The sequence below is a fragment of the Podarcis muralis genome, chromosome 14 (genome assembly GCF_964188315.1).
Source record: "Podarcis muralis chromosome 14, rPodMur119.hap1.1, whole genome shotgun sequence".
Classification (NCBI taxonomy): Eukaryota; Metazoa; Chordata; class Lepidosauria; order Squamata; family Lacertidae; genus Podarcis; species Podarcis muralis.
The window spans coordinates 13,842,723-13,859,509 of NC_135668.1; the positions used below are offsets into that span (position 1 = coordinate 13,842,723).

Consider the following 16,787-nt stretch of genomic DNA (forward strand, 5'->3'; position numbering starts at 1 on the left):
ATAATTAATTTTAAAAGAAGACTGTTGTGTCATCATTGTTTCTAAGAGGGAACTAAAGGGGATTTAAGGGACATGGGTGGCGCTGTGGGTTAAACCACAGAGCCTAGGATTTGCCAATCAGAAGGTCGGCGGTTCGAATCCCCGCGATGGGGTGAGCGCCCGTTGCTCGGTCCCTGCTCCTGCCAACCTAGCAGTTCGAAAGCACGTCAAAGTGCAAGTAGATAAATAGGTACCGCTCCAGCAGGAAGGTAAACAGCATTTTCGTGCGCTGCTCTGGTTCGCCAGAAGCGGCTTAGTCATGCTGGCCACATGACCCGGAAGCTGTACGCCGGCTCCCTCGGCCAATAAAGCGAGATGAGCGCCGCAACCCCAGAGTCGGTCACGACTGGACCCAATGGTCAGGGCTCCCTTTACCTTTACCTAAAGGGGATTTACCAGGAACAATCCAATCTGGACAAGCCAGACTGGACTGCTTAACTCAAATGGTTCTAACGACTCCATCAACTAGCTTCTTGCTATGTACAAGGGAATGTGCTCTGCTACTAGCTCACTAGCGTGAATGAGGAAGGATAATATTTAATTAATATATCCTCTCCTACTATCCTCAACAGTCCCACACCTATGAGGGAAGGTTGAAGGAACTGGGTATGTTTAACCTGGAAAAAGATAAGGAGATTGATTCAAGCACTCTTCAAGTCCCTGAAGGGGTCATGCAAAAGACCAAATATTTCTTTTCTGTTGGTCCAGAGGGTACAACTATATCTAATGGACTTATAAGAAGGTAGATTTCCAATGAATATTAAGAGAAACATTGTGATGGTAAGAGTAGTTTGACATTGGAACGAAATAGCTGGGAAGGTGGTGAGTTCTACCTAGGGATAGGGAGAAATCTGACCGAGTTCACAATTAAGGGCAAATCTACCTAATTTACCATTTCTGAAAAAATAGGAGGACCAAAACACAGACACCATTCGAAATTTGCACTTCTCTGAGTTTTGCAATGCAGTTCTCCAGTCAAGTAATGTATGCAAGATGTATATATTGTACTAGGCCAAAGTGTCCATAAAAATGCATTGTATTTGTGAAAAGAACATACAAAGACGCATTATTTTAGGGGAATTTGCTGTGCAAAAAATGTGTCTATTAAGTGGAAGTGCATACAAAAAGAGAGGGTTTTAAAATCATATTGGGATGCAGCAGGGGCAACAGGGAGAGAAACGGAAGTTGGTGCTTTAGGAACAAAAAATACAAAGCCTTGACTTTTCTATATTAGGGCAACTGTTTCTGGTGTTGCTCAGATGGAAATGAAAGTTCAGTTTTACTATACCATTTAAGTAACTAGCAAAATAATATTTTACTTGCTCTTTTCACAAATCAGCAAAATTCCACAAGGCAAATAAAATACTGTACCACTGTACCTCATCGATTAGTGTTTTCTGGCCCACTTCACCTGAAAAAAAAAATTAAATTAGCAAAAGCCAGAGAACATTCAATTTAAGTTCAAAAAGTGTCCCAACTAAAAGCCCAGCCCTAGTCACGTCTACTGAGAAGTAAGTCTCCTTTAATTCAACAGGGTCTGCTCTCAGGTTAATGAGGTTAGGGTTGTACCTAAGGCTGCAATCCTGTGTGTACTTATTTGGAGGTGAGATCCATTAAACCAAATGGGACTTACTTCTGAGTATAAATGTATAGGATTGCACTGTGAATAGCTTTCCTTTGGGGGGTGGGTTTCAGGAGGGTTATTATTATTATTATTATTATTATTATTATTATTATTAATACCCCGCCCTCCCCAGCCAAGGCCAGGCTCAGGGCGGCTAACAAGCAATAATAAAAACAAGTTGAATGAATATAACTTAAAAACAAGATTAAAATACAACATTAAAATATTGAAACATTAAAATATTAATGTAAAATATTACAAGACAGAATCAAGCACCTCATCACACACAAAGCTTCAAGATCAAAGTTGCACATTCAAAAAAATTGCCCTCAGACTAGTACTAGATTATTGATAAATCCCCAATAAAGTGGCAGCTGCCAATACTTTGATGGTCTTGTCATTAAGCCCCCTTTTGGCTGCTGAAAAAACTGTCCCTGTTGTGAACTACTTTATATAAAACAACCCTGCATTGGGTATTAGGGCAATAATACAAGCCAGCAGGAGGCATACCAATGATCTTTCCCCATTTTTATTTAAAATATGCTTTCTTTTCATAAGCCTTTCAGACTTCAAAGTAAACAACCTTTATATATATGCACACACACACAAACACACAGTGAGATATAATGAAGTATTTGCATGGCCTAGGCACAGTCCCTCCTTCCCAAGACTCATTTGATTCAAATGTCATTTATTACTGTTACACCATATGAACCCTTTGCACAAGTGTTTGTGAAACAGCACTGGTGATTATTTCACCCTTCCATTTGTGGTCTTTGGATCAAACTCAAAGTAATCTCAATAATACGAGCCTGAATTTAATGGAAATGCCATTAAAAAGTTGCCAGAATCAGGAAACAGTAACTTACCATATACTTTCCCATTAATAGAGCACTTATTAAAAGTCATTATGTTTTGAGTGAGGGTCCCTGTTTTGTCTGAAAAAATGTATTCAATCTGCCCCAGTTCTTCGCTGAGAGTTGTGGTCCGAACTTCAGCGGGTGTGTTTTCTTTGGAATAATACATTTTATTATCCCAGTTGACAAAGTAGCTATGTCCAAGCCGAATCACTTCCACACTTTGAAAGCAATACAGACAGAAAGTGCTGTTCAGGAGGTTACAAAACTTACGCAAACACAAAAACAGGTCAAGCAAGCAGTTGATTTCTATCATCCCTAAAACTGAAGTGCTTTTGGTGTGGAGTTTTTAACCGACAGCTATTTTATCTCTTTGGTTGTTGGACAGATGTTATTTTATTCTGTTTTATTGTAATCCTGTGGTTTGTTGCTCGTTTGCGGCCCTGAACATCTAAATAAAAAAACAGGGTAAAAAGAATCTACTGTGTCTTTTGGAAAGTTGTTTGTCTGCTTATTGTGTGATTTGAACACTTCATTGCTGAGACCTAGCATGTTCAGATACAACGGGGTAACATTTTGAATCAAGCTGGTGGACTGGACCAAAACTGCACTCATTTTAAGCACTTATTAAAATCTGCACACCTTGCCAACAAAGGTCCGTATAGTAAAAGCTATGGTTTTCCCAGTAGTGATGTATGGAAATGAGAGCTGGACCATAAAAAAGGCTGATCGCCGAAGAATTGATGCTTTTGAATTGTGGTGCTGGAGGAGACTCTTGAGAGTCCCATGGACTGCAAGAAGATCAAACCTCTCCATTCTTAAGGAAATCAGCCCTGAGTGCTCACTGGAAGGACAGATCCTGAAGCTGAGGTTCCAAGACTTTGGCCACTAAAGGAACGAGATGGTTGGACAGTGTTCTTGAAGCTACCAGCATGAGTTTGACTAAACTGTGGGAGGCAGTGGAAGACAGGAGTGCCTGGCGTGCTCTGGTCCATGGGGTCACAAAGAGTCGGACACGACTAAACGACTAAACAACAACAAAATCTGCTCTGACTTTTTGGGATTCTTTTTTGAATTTCCGAGCAACATCAGGTACAGGACTGCTAGCAATTAATAAATAAGCCCTTAAGCACTGCCGAGGTATTACGTTTCAACTAGCCAGAAATGGAATAAAATTAGGAGGTTCAGTGTAGCACTTGATATGCCATGTTAACTGGCAACACCCTTCTTTTTGGTCCAGATCCTTCTATATCCACATAGTTGCTTCAAAATAGCCTATTCTGACCACACCCATAGCAATTTGTGGTGGGGATTACTGATGCCAAACACCGTTGCAGGAAGCGGCATTATTCACTGTTTGACATTTTCAGATTTTGAACAGGCAAAAAAGGGGAGAAACTTATACGGGGTTTATTCTGCCATGCAGCTGATTTTAAAAGTCAAATGTAATATAAAACAAACATAACGTTGCGCTAGATATTATAATCTGGCAATTCTAACTAACAAGATGCCGTTGCTCATGAGTCAATATCAGATGAATAAGCAATAATTTCGGTAAACCCATTATTATTGTCCCAGTTACACAGACCTCAAGGTAAAACAGAATTCAAACTTCAATGAATTCTGGGTGGGGTGGGGTGGGGAAGGTTCTTATGCCAGATAAGATGGGAAGATGTGCTTCATCACTCATTAAGAACATACACTGGTATTCCTGGTACCTCGCTGTGTCATCCAGAATGCAGGATTACGCTTTTGGTTAGTATGAGATGATACAAGTTTTCTTCAAGATTCAGTTCTTTTCTTGATATCTCGAGAAGTTAAATCTTTTGAGCGGGGCATCAATGCATCTTATTTCACCCTTATAAATATATTCATATGAAGGCAAAGCTAAAGGACCCCTGGGCGGTTAGGTCCAGTCAAAGGTGACTCTGGGGTTGCAGCGGTCATCTCGCTTTCAGGCTGAGGGAGCTGGTGTTTGTCCACAGACAGCTTTCTGGGTCATGTGGCCAGCAGGACTAAACCGGTTGTGGCGCAACAGAACACCATGATGGAAGCCAGAGCACACGGAAACACCATTTACCTTCCCACCACAGCGGTACCTATTTATCTACTTGCACCGGTATGCTTTAGAACTGCTAGGTTGGCAGGAGCTAGGACAGAGCAATGGGAGCTAACTCCGTCATGGGGATTCACACTGCCGACCTTCCGATCGGCAAGCACAAGAGGCTCAGTGGTTTAGACCCACGTCTAACAGAGATGGGGCATTTCTCGTGGTTCCCCCACTTGCCCTGGAGGTTAATTTGCCCTTCACTGGATACTTTCATGTGGCAAGCCCCTCCACACCTAACGGTCAGGGTCCCTTTACCTTTACCTTATACATCATGCAACAGAATCTGACATCTTACCTTACATATAAGGAAATGGGCACAACCGAATTTAGTATGATAACGTATGACCAAAATGTCAGAAATCCTGAAAATATAGGACTTTTCACCACTGCACTCCAAGACAGGTAAATTCTGAAATGGATTCCAATCTGATGTTCCCAAATTGAATTTCCTATTGCCAGAATGATTCCCATGAACACCAATAGTCCAAAGATCTGAAATCAGAGCAATAAAGGAGGTTAGATTAGTCCCCATTCATCTCTCAACACTACTGTTTTGCCTCAAATGTATATGTGCAGTACTTGGATACAAAATCACCTTTCTGCATTGTGCATGCATGACTATGAACAGAGCTATTGTCTAAGCTCAACAGAGCTTCAGAAGTACCCCTTTGCCAGCGCCCAGTCTGCGCAGTAGGTTTCGGCACAGGGAAGGGAGGAGAAGGTTGGGGGTCACGCGACTGTTATGCTGGGGGAGGTACAAGGACTGACCACTCCCAGATTCTGCTAGCGACTGAGCCAGACATGAACTTGCGACGCTCTTCACTGTAAATAGTTTGCACTAAGAATAAAGCCTGGAAAGACAGGTCGGAGTCTTGCCTGTTTGCTCTTAAGCAACCACACCAGCATCTGACAGATGCAAAACTTTATTGGGCCACTATAAATACATCCTCAGTGTCCCTTACCTAATATATAAAAAGCATTATTCAGAATCATGGTTTGCAGAACCCACTGTGAAATATAACAGTGCAATAAAAATTTAAAACAGTAACCATTTATTTAAGATCCAATTAAAACTATGTAGTTTAATTAAGTCAACAACAATGATGAACTCAATCTGGTGATACCAGGTTTTCAATGTCATTTACACCTCCTGTGCCCCCCTGCCTGTTTGTGCCCCACTAGGTAATCCGACCGCCTGCATTGGGACCCACTGTTCTATAAGTAAAGGTAAAGGGACCCCTGACCATTAGGTCCAGTCGTGGCCGACTCTGGGGTTGCGGCGCTCATCTCGCTTTATTGGCCGAGGGAGCTGGCGTACAGCTTCCGGGTCATGTGGCCAGCATGACTAAGCTGCTTCTGGCGAACCAGAGCAGTGCACGGAAATGCCGTTTACCTTCCCACCAGAGTGGTACCTATTTATCTACCTGCACTGGTGTGCTTTCGAACTGCTAGGTTGGCAGGAGCAGGGACCGAGCAACGGGAGCTCACCCTGCTGCGGGGATTCGAACCGCCGACCTTCTGATCGGCAAGTCCTATGCCTGTGGTTTAACCCACAGCGCCACCCGCGTCCCCCACTGTTCTATAGACACCTACAAAAGCCTTCGGCAACCTGGCACCCTTCAGCTGTGGTCCAAAAGAAGGAGCCTCACCTCGCCATTTTTTGCACAGTGTTCCAAGGGCAGGCAGGAGAATTAAAGTTGCTGAGTTCTCTGCTCTGAATAGAAGCTTTCCCACTCTTTCTGTACTGGTTCCTTATATGGGATTGGCACTACATATTCCCTGTGCTTGCCAGAATGTTCTGGGATACATTCCTAAGACAAACTGTCTCCTTATATTCCCTCTGGGGTGATGCAACGCTTTGCAGCCACCTACTAAAGGCATGGGCCTTGTGGCAGATCTCGGTCCATGGCACAGATTTCAGAATTTGGCCCGACATCTGTGTAATCCTATATTAAGCAAATATGTCAAACGCTGACAAAACAACAACCGCACACCACCCAACTTTCTATTGTTTTAGTAGCTAATTAAAAACCACAGCCGGTACTTATTGCAAATATTCTTACCAATGTCTGGTTCAAGTTGCATTTTTCTAACTTTATTGATTGGACTAATGGTCTGGAAAGTTTGCAGATAGCTCTGAAAATGCAAGTTGAATTTCTTTTTGCCCAACCAGGACATATTTTGCTTTCCCTCTCGTTAAGACCTCTCTCTGCATACAATGCCCTATTTCTCAATTCGATTCGCGTGAAAGATTGCAATGTTCCATGGTCTCGTTTCACCCCATCCCCACCGTCCTGCCCCCGCAAAAGCATGCAAAGGGTGGCTTTCAATTGAAGAGAAGTACAGTGGTACCTTAGGGAAGCGGGTGGCGCTGTGGGTAAAACCACAGTGCCTAGGACTTGCTGATCGCATGGTCAGCGGTTCGAATCCCCGCGGCGGGGTGAGCTCCCGTCGTTCGGTCCCAGCTCCTGCCCACCTAGCAGTTTGAAAGCACCCTTAAGTGCAAGTAGATAAATAGGTACCGCTTTATAGCGGGAAGGTAAACGGCGTTTCCGTGTGCTGCGCTGGTGCTGGCTCGCCAGAGCAGCTTCGTCACGCTGGCCACGTGACCAGGAAGTGTCTCTGGACAGTGCTGGCCCCCGACCTCTTAAGCGAGATGGGCGCGCAACCCCAGAGTTGGACACGACTGGCCCGTACGGGCAGGGGTACCTTTACCTTTACAGTGGTACCTTGGTTCTCGAATGGCTTAGTTGTCGAAGAAATCGGCTCCCGAATGCCGCAAACCCGGAAGTAAGTGTTCCAGTTTGCAAATGTTTTTAGGAAGCCGAACGTCCGTCATGGCTTCTGCAGCTTCCGATTGGCTGCAGGACACTCCTGCAGCCAATTGGAAGCTGCACCTTGGTTTTCGAATGGTTTTGGGAGTCGAACGGCCTCCCGGAATGGATTAAGTTCGAGAACCAAGGTACCACTGTACAGTCATACCTCGGGTTAAATATGCTTCAGGTTGAGTGCTTTCATGTTACGCTCCACGACAACCCAGAAGTAACGGAACGCATTACTTCTGGATTTTGCCGCTCGCGCATGCGCAGACGCTCAAAATGACGTCATGCGCATGCGCAGATGCGGTAAATCGCGACCCATGCATGCACAGACGCAGGGTGCATTCGCTTCAGGATGTGAATGGGGCTCCGGAACGGATCCCGTTCGCATCCAGAGGTACCACTGTATTAGAGCTGCCATTTTGGGGTTACAATTCCTATTCATTGCAACAGTGCTGCTGTGATTGTGGAAACCATGGCTGCAAAGAAGCAGTAGTTATTTATGAATATATTAGTTCATATGAGGTTTTTTGGGGGGGGTATCAGTTGACGCTGGTATAATGGGACGGGGGTGGCGCTGTTGGTTAAACCACAGAGCCTAGGGCTTGCCGATCAGAAGATCGGCGGTTCGAATCCCTGCGACAGGGTGAGCTCCCGTTGTTCGGTCCCTGCTCCTGCCAACCTAGCAGTTCGAAAGCACGTCAAAGTACAAGTAGATAAATAGGTACCACTCCGGCGGAAAGGTAAACAGCGTTTCTGTGTCATGCTGGCCACATGACCCGGATACTGTACGCCGGCTCCCTCGGCCAATAAAGCGAGATGAGTGCCGCAACCCCAGAGTCGGCCACGACTGGACCTAATGGTCAGGGGTCCCTTTACCTTTACCTATCAGTTGACAACATTAACCCAGCCATATGGGAATCCCTTGCAGATGGCGGTAGCACCTGGAGACAATCCACAGCAGTGATTAAGCAGTTGGCTCCTTAACTCTCTCGCCCTGACCTAGCCACTGTGATCCACACGACGGTCACCTCCAGACTGGATTATTGTAACTCGCTCTATGTGGGGCTGCCCTTGAGACTGACCCAGAAACTCCAGCGGGTGCAGAATGCTGCAGCGAGACTCCTTACGAGGTCTTCGCTGCGAGATCACATTCACCCGGTGCTATACCAGCTACACTGGCTCCTGGTGGAGTACAGGATCAGGTTTAAGCTGCTGGTTTTAACCTTTAAAGCCCTATACGGCCTAGGACCCTCGTACCTACGGGACCACCTCTCCTGGTATGCCCCACAGAGAAACTTATGGTCTTCAAATAAAAACATCTTGAAGGTCCCAGGCCACAGAGAGGTTAGGCTGGCCTCAACTAGAGCCAGGGCTTTTTTGGCTGTGGCTCCGATCTGGTGGAACACTCTGTCACAAGAGACTAGGGCCCTGCGGGACTTGACATCTTTCTGCAGGGCCTGCAAGACAGAGCTGTTCCACCAGGCCTTTGGCCAGGGCACAGCCTGACTCCCTCCCTCGGCAATCTTCGCGGAGCTCTGGCCCAATGGTTGCCAGTGGCTTGAATTAATTAATTTTATAATGAATGATTTTAGAATGTTGTTTAAGCTGTACTTTTGTACTGTTTTATTGTTGTTAGCCGCCCTGAGCCCGGCTTCGGCTGGGGAGGGCGGGATATAAATAAAATTTATTATTATTATTATTATTATTATTATTATTATTATTATTATTATTATTGAAGGAATGACCACTGGGAAGAGAGCACAGAGAAGATACCTCATGGTGCATCTGCAGCAGCAAAAGCACATGCCTTCACCTGCTCCCCCTGCAATGAAACATGTCCCTCCCATATCAGTCTCTGCAGCCACAGCAGGCGAAGTAGCTCTGCGGCGGTTTGACCTTACCCCTGAAAGTGCACTTTTCCATTGTCTCCCGAGACAGGCGGATGCCAAGAACAAGTTGTTTTTCACTTTTAAATGTTCACATATAAGGTAAAAGGTAACGGTAAAGGACCCCTGAACGGTTAAGTCCAGTCAAAGGCAACTATGGGGTGTGGCACTCATCTCGCTTTCAGGCCGAGGCAGCCGGAGTTTGTCCACAGCTTTTCGGGTCATGTGGCCAGCAGGATTAAACTGCTTCTGGCGCAACGGAACACTGTTGCGGAAACCAGAGAGCATGGAAACATAGTTAAACATCCCGCCAGAGCGGTACCTATTTATCTACTGGCACTGGTGTGCTTTCGAACTGCTAGGTTGGCAGGAGCTGGGACAGAGCAATGGGAGCTCACACCGTTGTGGGGATTTGAATTGCCGACCTTCTGATCTGCAAGCCCAAGAGGCTCACTGGTTTAGACCACAGTGTCACACACATCCCTATCTATCTATCCATCAACAGTCCAAATATATATACATATACATACACATACACACACACACACACACACACACACACACACACACACTATATATATATATATAGTCTTTCCACTCAGAAGCCAATTATGCTGCATGCATAATTATCCTAATCACCAGCAATTTTATCCTCATAATGACCCTGTGAGGTAGTGCAGGCTACACCCTTAAATTTTAAAGCTGAGCAGTAATTTGAATCCAGATCTCCCTGTCCAACATTCTGTGCCATGCTGATTACTTGGGAAGCAGGTCTGAAAATAAGAAACTCTCCCAAGAGGAAACAATTAGTTGATTCAAGTTTTTTAAAAACTTAATGAAAACTTCTGAAAATCTATAGTGAATTCTATAGTGAAATCCACGCTGAATGCCAACTCTGGAATAATATCAGGACTGCTGCAGGATTTCTCCTGAGACAGAGGGGTACACACCCATCCAGCCACCCACCCAGTGTTTTAATCTTAATCCCTTCTTTCTAGAGAATCCAGGAAATTATAGTTCTGTGACCAAGTTCCAGGATTCTCTGAGAAAGCTGTGATATTTAGCCGGGTATGGAACAGATAGATTTTGTAATACAGATAGGAGCCAGCAGGGCCATGACAGGAAACATGCTCATTTCAAGGAAGTTCTGGCATGTGTGTGATTCAGGCACAGCACCACAATTGAGGGGCCTTTCAGTATAGTGCCCTCTGGTGGGGTTCCTCCAAAACGGACAGCCTCCCACAAGTCGTGGTGGGCTTACCTGGTGACATCAACGAATGGCATCAGCACGACAAGGGCAATCATTTAAATTACCTCAGGTGTCCTGAACAACTTTATATCAGGGATACTGCAGGGCACCATGGGAAATTTTAACAGTGGCCCCCACCTTTACCAACCCAGCTACTGGTACATCAGCATGTAAGGAGGCAGTAATTTCCATTCTGACCTTTCTTCGTCACAGTTTATTTGTTTGTTTGTTTGTTCATTGATTTACATTCATTCATTTATATTCCACCATCTTTCCCCTGAGGATATCAAAGTAGTATACAGTGGTACCTCAGATTAAGTACTTAATTCGTTCCAGAGGTCTGTTCTTAATCTGAAACTGTTCTCAACCTGAAGCACCACTTTAGCTAATGGGGCCTTCCACTGCCGCCATGCCGCCGGAGCACGATTTCTGTTCTCATCCTGAAGCAAAGTTCTTAACCCGAGGTACTATTTCTGGGTTAGCGGAGTCTGTAACCTGAAGCATCTGTAACCTGAAGCGTATGTAACCTGATGCATACGTAACCCGAGGTACCACTGTACACAGTTCCTCTCCTCCTCATCTTATCCTTACAACAGCCCTGTGAGGTAGGTTAGGCTGAGAATGAGTGACTACCCTGAGGCTACCCAGTGAGTTTCATGTCTGAGTGGGGATTCAAACCCTGGTCTCCCAAGTCCTAGTCTAACACTTGAACCACTACACCACGTTGACTCTCAGTTGGCACTGTTTCTGTTCTGCTGCAATTCAGGTCCACCAAATACTAAGTTATTTGCTTCGCTGCCTGCTGTTTAATGCAGCTGACTTATAACTACTTAGGTAAGACATGAATTTAACATAATTAACAACACAATTATTTCCACATCCTTTGTTCCAGTGCAAGGGAAAGAGGTAAAGGGACCCCTCACCATTAAGTCCAGTCGCGGACGACTCTGGGGTTGCAGCACTCATCTTGCTTTACTGGCCGAGGGAGCCAGCGTTTGTCCGCAGACAGCTTCCGGGTCATGTGGCCAGCATGACTAAGCTGCTTCTGGCGAACCAGAGCAGCGCATGGAAATGCCGTTTACCTTTCCGCTGGAGCGGTACCTATATATCTACTTGCACTTTGTGCTTTTGAACTGCTAGGTTGGCAGGGGCAGGGACCGAACAACGGGAACTCACCCCTTCGCGGGGATTCAAACCGCCGACCTTCTGATCAGCGAGCCCTAGGGTCTGTGGTCTAGACCACAGCGCCACCTGCATCCCCTCCAGTGCAAAGGAAACACAATTTAAAGGGGGAGTATTTAATTACGTATCCTTTGCAGACTGAAAAAAGCAATGGATTGATCTTCAGTCAAGACATGGGACAAATAAGTCAACATCAACAACTTCCACTTCCGTTTCCATTTCCATCAGAATTCTCCAAAATCCCTACTGATGCTGATGACAGTACAGGCATCCCTCGTCTTATTTTAAGGAATTACACCTTTATACATAATGTTCAAGGAAACTGTATTTAAGATGCCAGGTTAAGTTTTGTGGTCCTACTGTAGTCACTTACCCACAATACCAAAGTATTCATCAGGCGATCAATGCTTGTTCGTTTCAATTCAGTTTTGCCACTGTTCTGCATTAACTTGGTGTCAGGGCCTAGAAAAAAAGGAATTAATATTCTTTTTAAACCTCTAACACATTATCTAAGTAGATTACTTTGCCAATGGTTTCATCCCTAAGGTCAAACTTTTCTATCCATCAATATCTTATTTTTACTCCGTTCTTCTGTTTTTAATCATGTTTTAGGCTGTATATTACTTGCAATCTCATTACAGGAAACAAAAAAATCAGTGCAGCTTTCAAAAGTTGGGTCCACCCCTCTGGATGCAAGATCTGTTCCTTGATCAGAGGAGCCACCATGAAAATTTTGATTACAATATCTTAAGGCATCCAAATACATAGCCAACAGACAATTCTCCAAAATATATAGTAGATTAGCTGTTTTTGTTATTAGCATTCACTATTATTAGGTGATTTTACATACTATCAATATTAGGTACTGCATATAAGGACTGGGGGCAACTGTTTTTGTTGGTAAGATTAGAAATCATTAAAAGTTCATATTTACCTGCAAAAATAACCATTCCAAAGCACCACTCAGTGTTTCTCAACATGCAACCTCGTAACAGCAGCATTTCATTATTAAGGCAGTATTTGTTAACATCCCAGGAAAGAACTCCTGCGTATTTATTCAGTTTTCCATTAGGAGGTTCACACTCAACTTCTCCTACGAAATGAAAATCAAACAGGTTGCTTGATTGTGTTGTAGATACTATCTGCAAGCATGTCAGGTGTTCCACATTTTAACAAAGACTTCCTAGGGCTGACTGCCCACCCCACCCCCAGTATTGGAGGGGAAAACACCTAGTACAACAAGCAGCATTAAATGTCTACATATCTACAGTTCAATGTGACACAGTGTCATAAAACAACCTTCTTTTTAAAAACAACATGTTCAACCCTCTAAGCCCAAATATTGTTTAGACATACTATAGATACTGTCTGAAGCCTGAATTCACTTGGTTGTTCATTGTTGTTTTAATTTGATGTGGTAAATCATGGCTGTGATGCTTGGGCGCAGTTCACATGTCACAGTAAACCATGGCTTAAAACAAACTGTGGTTCAATGTCATGATCGTTACCAGCAGCCTGCTTGTTCCCATTAAACCATAGCTTGTTTTGAATTATGGTTGCTGGTGCATGCTCTTAGTTCCCACAGGACTCCTCCCCTGCTCCTGCCACATTGCGAAAACAATAAGCCACAATCCAGATTGCCAGGTTGTCTGAAAATAATAATAATATGAGCTATACAGTGGTACCTTGCTTGTCGAACTTAATCCGTTCAGGGAGTCCGTTCTACTCCCGGAACTGTTCGAAAACCAAGGCGTGGCTTCCGATTGGCTGCAGGAGCTTCCTGAACTCAATCAGAAGCCACATCGGATGTTCGGCTTCCAAAAAACATTCTCAAACCAGAACACTTACTTCCTGGTTTCAGCCGTTCGGGAGCCGATTTGTTCAGCAACTAAGCTGTTCGGGAACCAAGGTCCCACTGTATGCCCAAATCACTGCTTGGTTACTATTCATAGTTTGTTTGGCAATCCTAGACCAGTGTTTCCCAACCTTGTGCCTCCAGCTGTTTTTGAACTACAACTCCCATCATCCCTGACTAGCAAGACCAGTGGCAAGGGATGATGGGAATTGTAGTCCAAAAACAGCTGGAGGCACAAGGTTGGGAAACACTGTCCTAGACAATGAGGATATACTACAACATTATCTTGTGAGTCCCAGTTGTAATACCTATTTTTGTTTGTTTTATATAAATAAATATATATTTTTTTCCTGTTATGCAATTTAGAATATTCATTTAAACAATCTTAACATATCAATGACTTCACTTTTTTTCTTTCCATGGTTCATTTTGCATAACATAAAGGTAAAGGGACCCCTGACCATTAGGTCCAGTCGTGGCCGACTCTGGGGTTGCGGCGCTCATCTCGCTTTATTGGCCGAGGGAGCCGGTGTACAGCTTCCGGGTCATGTGGCCAGCATGACTAAGCCGCTTCTGGCGAACCAGAGCAGCGCACGGAAACGCCGTTTACCTTCCCATCAGAGCAGTACCTATTTATCTACTTGCACTTTAACGTGCTTTTGAACTGCTAGGTTGGCAGGAGCAGGGACTGAGCAACGGGAGCTCACCCCGTTGTGGGGATTCGAACCACCGACCTTCTGATTGGCAAGCCCTAGGATCTGTGGTTTAACCCACAGTGCCACCCACATCCCATAACATAAATCCCTGCATATTTTACATAAACTAAACCATTCAGTATTCCATTATTACATCCATCAACACTTATTTACACTGTTAAATTTACAGGATCTTAATGCTGCCAATGTTTTCAAGTGTACACAATTCCGCCCCCCATATATTCAATAAACATTTTCCAATCTTCTTTAAACGTGTGTTCTTCTTCTTCTCTTCTTCTATATGTTAGATCCACAAGCTGCGCATATTCCATCAGTTGAAGTTGCCATTCTTCTTGAGCCGGGACCTCGCTCACTTTCCATTCTTGTTTGCTGAGAAGGTTTTCTGGTGTGACTTTTGTTCAAGTAAATGCTAGAAATTGTTAAGGAAAAAACTTGGGCATCAAATGGCTCTGCACTATCTACAACTGTGGGGGGAAGCGAAATACTACTCAGTATATAACGCAGCAAGTTAGAACTGCTTTCTTTATGTGTTAACCTTGCTAAAGTTCAGCAATCTTAACATCGTCTTGTAGAGTTCAGCTTCTGCAACTCAAGCTCAGCCAAGCTTTCAACCCCGAGGTCACGCAGATTAAGCACAGATGGACTACAGATTTAAAAGGCACGGCCAAAAACCAGGGGCGCGTGTGCTACTTTTGAATATATGTGGCCTTTTCTGCGTCCCTTTGGTGTCTGCAGCTATAGGATCCACACTGATCTCAGTTAGCTGCAATGAGACTTGTTTTGCTTTATCCCGATACGGGGACACGGGTGGCGCTGTGGGTAAAACCTCAGCGCCTAGGACTTGCCGATCACATGGTCGGCGGTTCGAATCCCCGCGGCGGGGTGCGCTCCCATTGCTTGGTCCCAGCGCCTGCCAACCTAGCAGTTTGAAAGCACCCCCAGGTGCAAGTAGATAAATAGGGACCGCGTACTAGCGGGAAGGTAAACGGCGTTTCCGTGTGCAGCTCTGGCTCGCCAGAGTAGCTTCGTCACGCTGTCCACGTGACCCGGAAGTGGCTGCGGACAGCGCTGGCTCCCGGCCTCTAGAGTGAGATGAGCGCACAACCCTAGAGTCTGTCAAGACTGGCCCATACAGGCAGGGGTACCTTTACCTTTAATGTACGAGAGGCCATTAATAGAGATCACATGTTCAGCATTGCGCACTATGCGTTTAATGCTTTTGTTGGACACACAGAGACCCTTTAAATAGATGCATTTTCCAAGACCAAATATATTGGGGGGGGGAGAGAATTGCTCCATGTTTACTGATCACTGTTACTGAAGCTGGAATAAACAGAGGCGGTCAGTGCAACCAGTTCCGCCAACACTAGAGGGCGCTGCAGGCTTTTGGAACCACAGAGTAGTGAATTGAGCAGAGAGGAAGGCGAGGGACAGGGGGGCACCGAATGTCGCACAGGGCACCACTGAAATTTTAAAGAACACTGCCACTGGAATAAAGCATAGGATTGCTGAAAATGACTTAGATCAGTGTTTCCCAAAGTGGTCGATACTGCCCCCTAGGGGCGCTGGAACAATCCAGGGGGGTGGTAATATGCTCGGGTGCAACTGGGAGTGTTGAATAAAAACAAGTTCTTAATACCATATGCAACTTTTAAGTTTCCTGCCCTTTTTAGGTAATGATGCATTTATTAATTTTCAGTAATTGCCAAAATAAATCAATCAACTTATAGACCTTGATCTTTGCCCCCCCCTCAAGAAATGACTCTATTAAAGAGTTTCAGATTTTATGTAGGAATTGCTAGCATTGCTTAACTCATGGGTAGGCAAACTAAGGCTGGATCCGGCCCAATCGCCTTCTAAATCCGGCCCGCGGACGATCCAGGAATCAGCTTGTTTTCAAATGAGTAGAATGTGTGCTTTTATTTAAAATGCATCTCTGGGTTATTTGTGGGGCATAGAAATTCGTTCATTTCCCCCCCAAAAAAATAGTCCGGCCCCCCACAAGGTCTGAGGGACAGTGGGCCGGCCCCCTGCTGAAAAAGTTAGCTGACCCCTGGCTTAATTCCTGCAACTCTATCTTTGCAACCTGTTTAGATTTAGCTTGCAGTTCCTTTGGATTTGTTATTTAGCATTTTTAGACATGAAAAGTGTTTTCCAGAGGGGACTACACACACACACACACACACATGCCAGACAACTCAATCAGCTGCCATTCCAATTACAGTTGATGAAAAAATTACAGACCATTCTTTCATATTTAATACTAGGTTCATTTTTGTTGTTGTTTTATCTTCAGTTTTGGACTATGTTTCCCAAAGTGGGCGATACTGCCCCCTGGGGGTGAGCTGGAATGATCCAGGGGGTGATAGGATGATGGGTGCAGTCGAGAGGGTTGAATAAAAACAAGGGTGTAGTGGAAGCATAAAAAAATAAGTGCATTTTGAAAA

At 44.6% G+C, this 16,787-nt stretch overlaps 1 protein-coding gene across 1 annotated transcript in view; it reads right to left on the bottom strand.

Moving 5' to 3' along the window:
* ATP8B4 (ATPase phospholipid transporting 8B4 (putative)) overlaps positions 1-16,787 on the bottom strand; it is a 111,953-nt gene that overhangs the window by 42,137 nt on the left and 53,029 nt on the right. The window contains exons 11-15 of the mRNA XM_077918800.1: positions 12,704-12,862; positions 12,143-12,231; positions 4,926-5,122; positions 2,533-2,741; positions 1,419-1,450 (exon numbers count right to left, since the gene is read on the bottom strand). Coding sequence (XP_077774926.1) covers positions 1,419-1,450; positions 2,533-2,741; positions 4,926-5,122; positions 12,143-12,231; positions 12,704-12,862 — 686 coding nt within the window. The remainder of the gene's footprint in view (positions 1-1,418; positions 1,451-2,532; positions 2,742-4,925; positions 5,123-12,142; positions 12,232-12,703; positions 12,863-16,787) is intronic.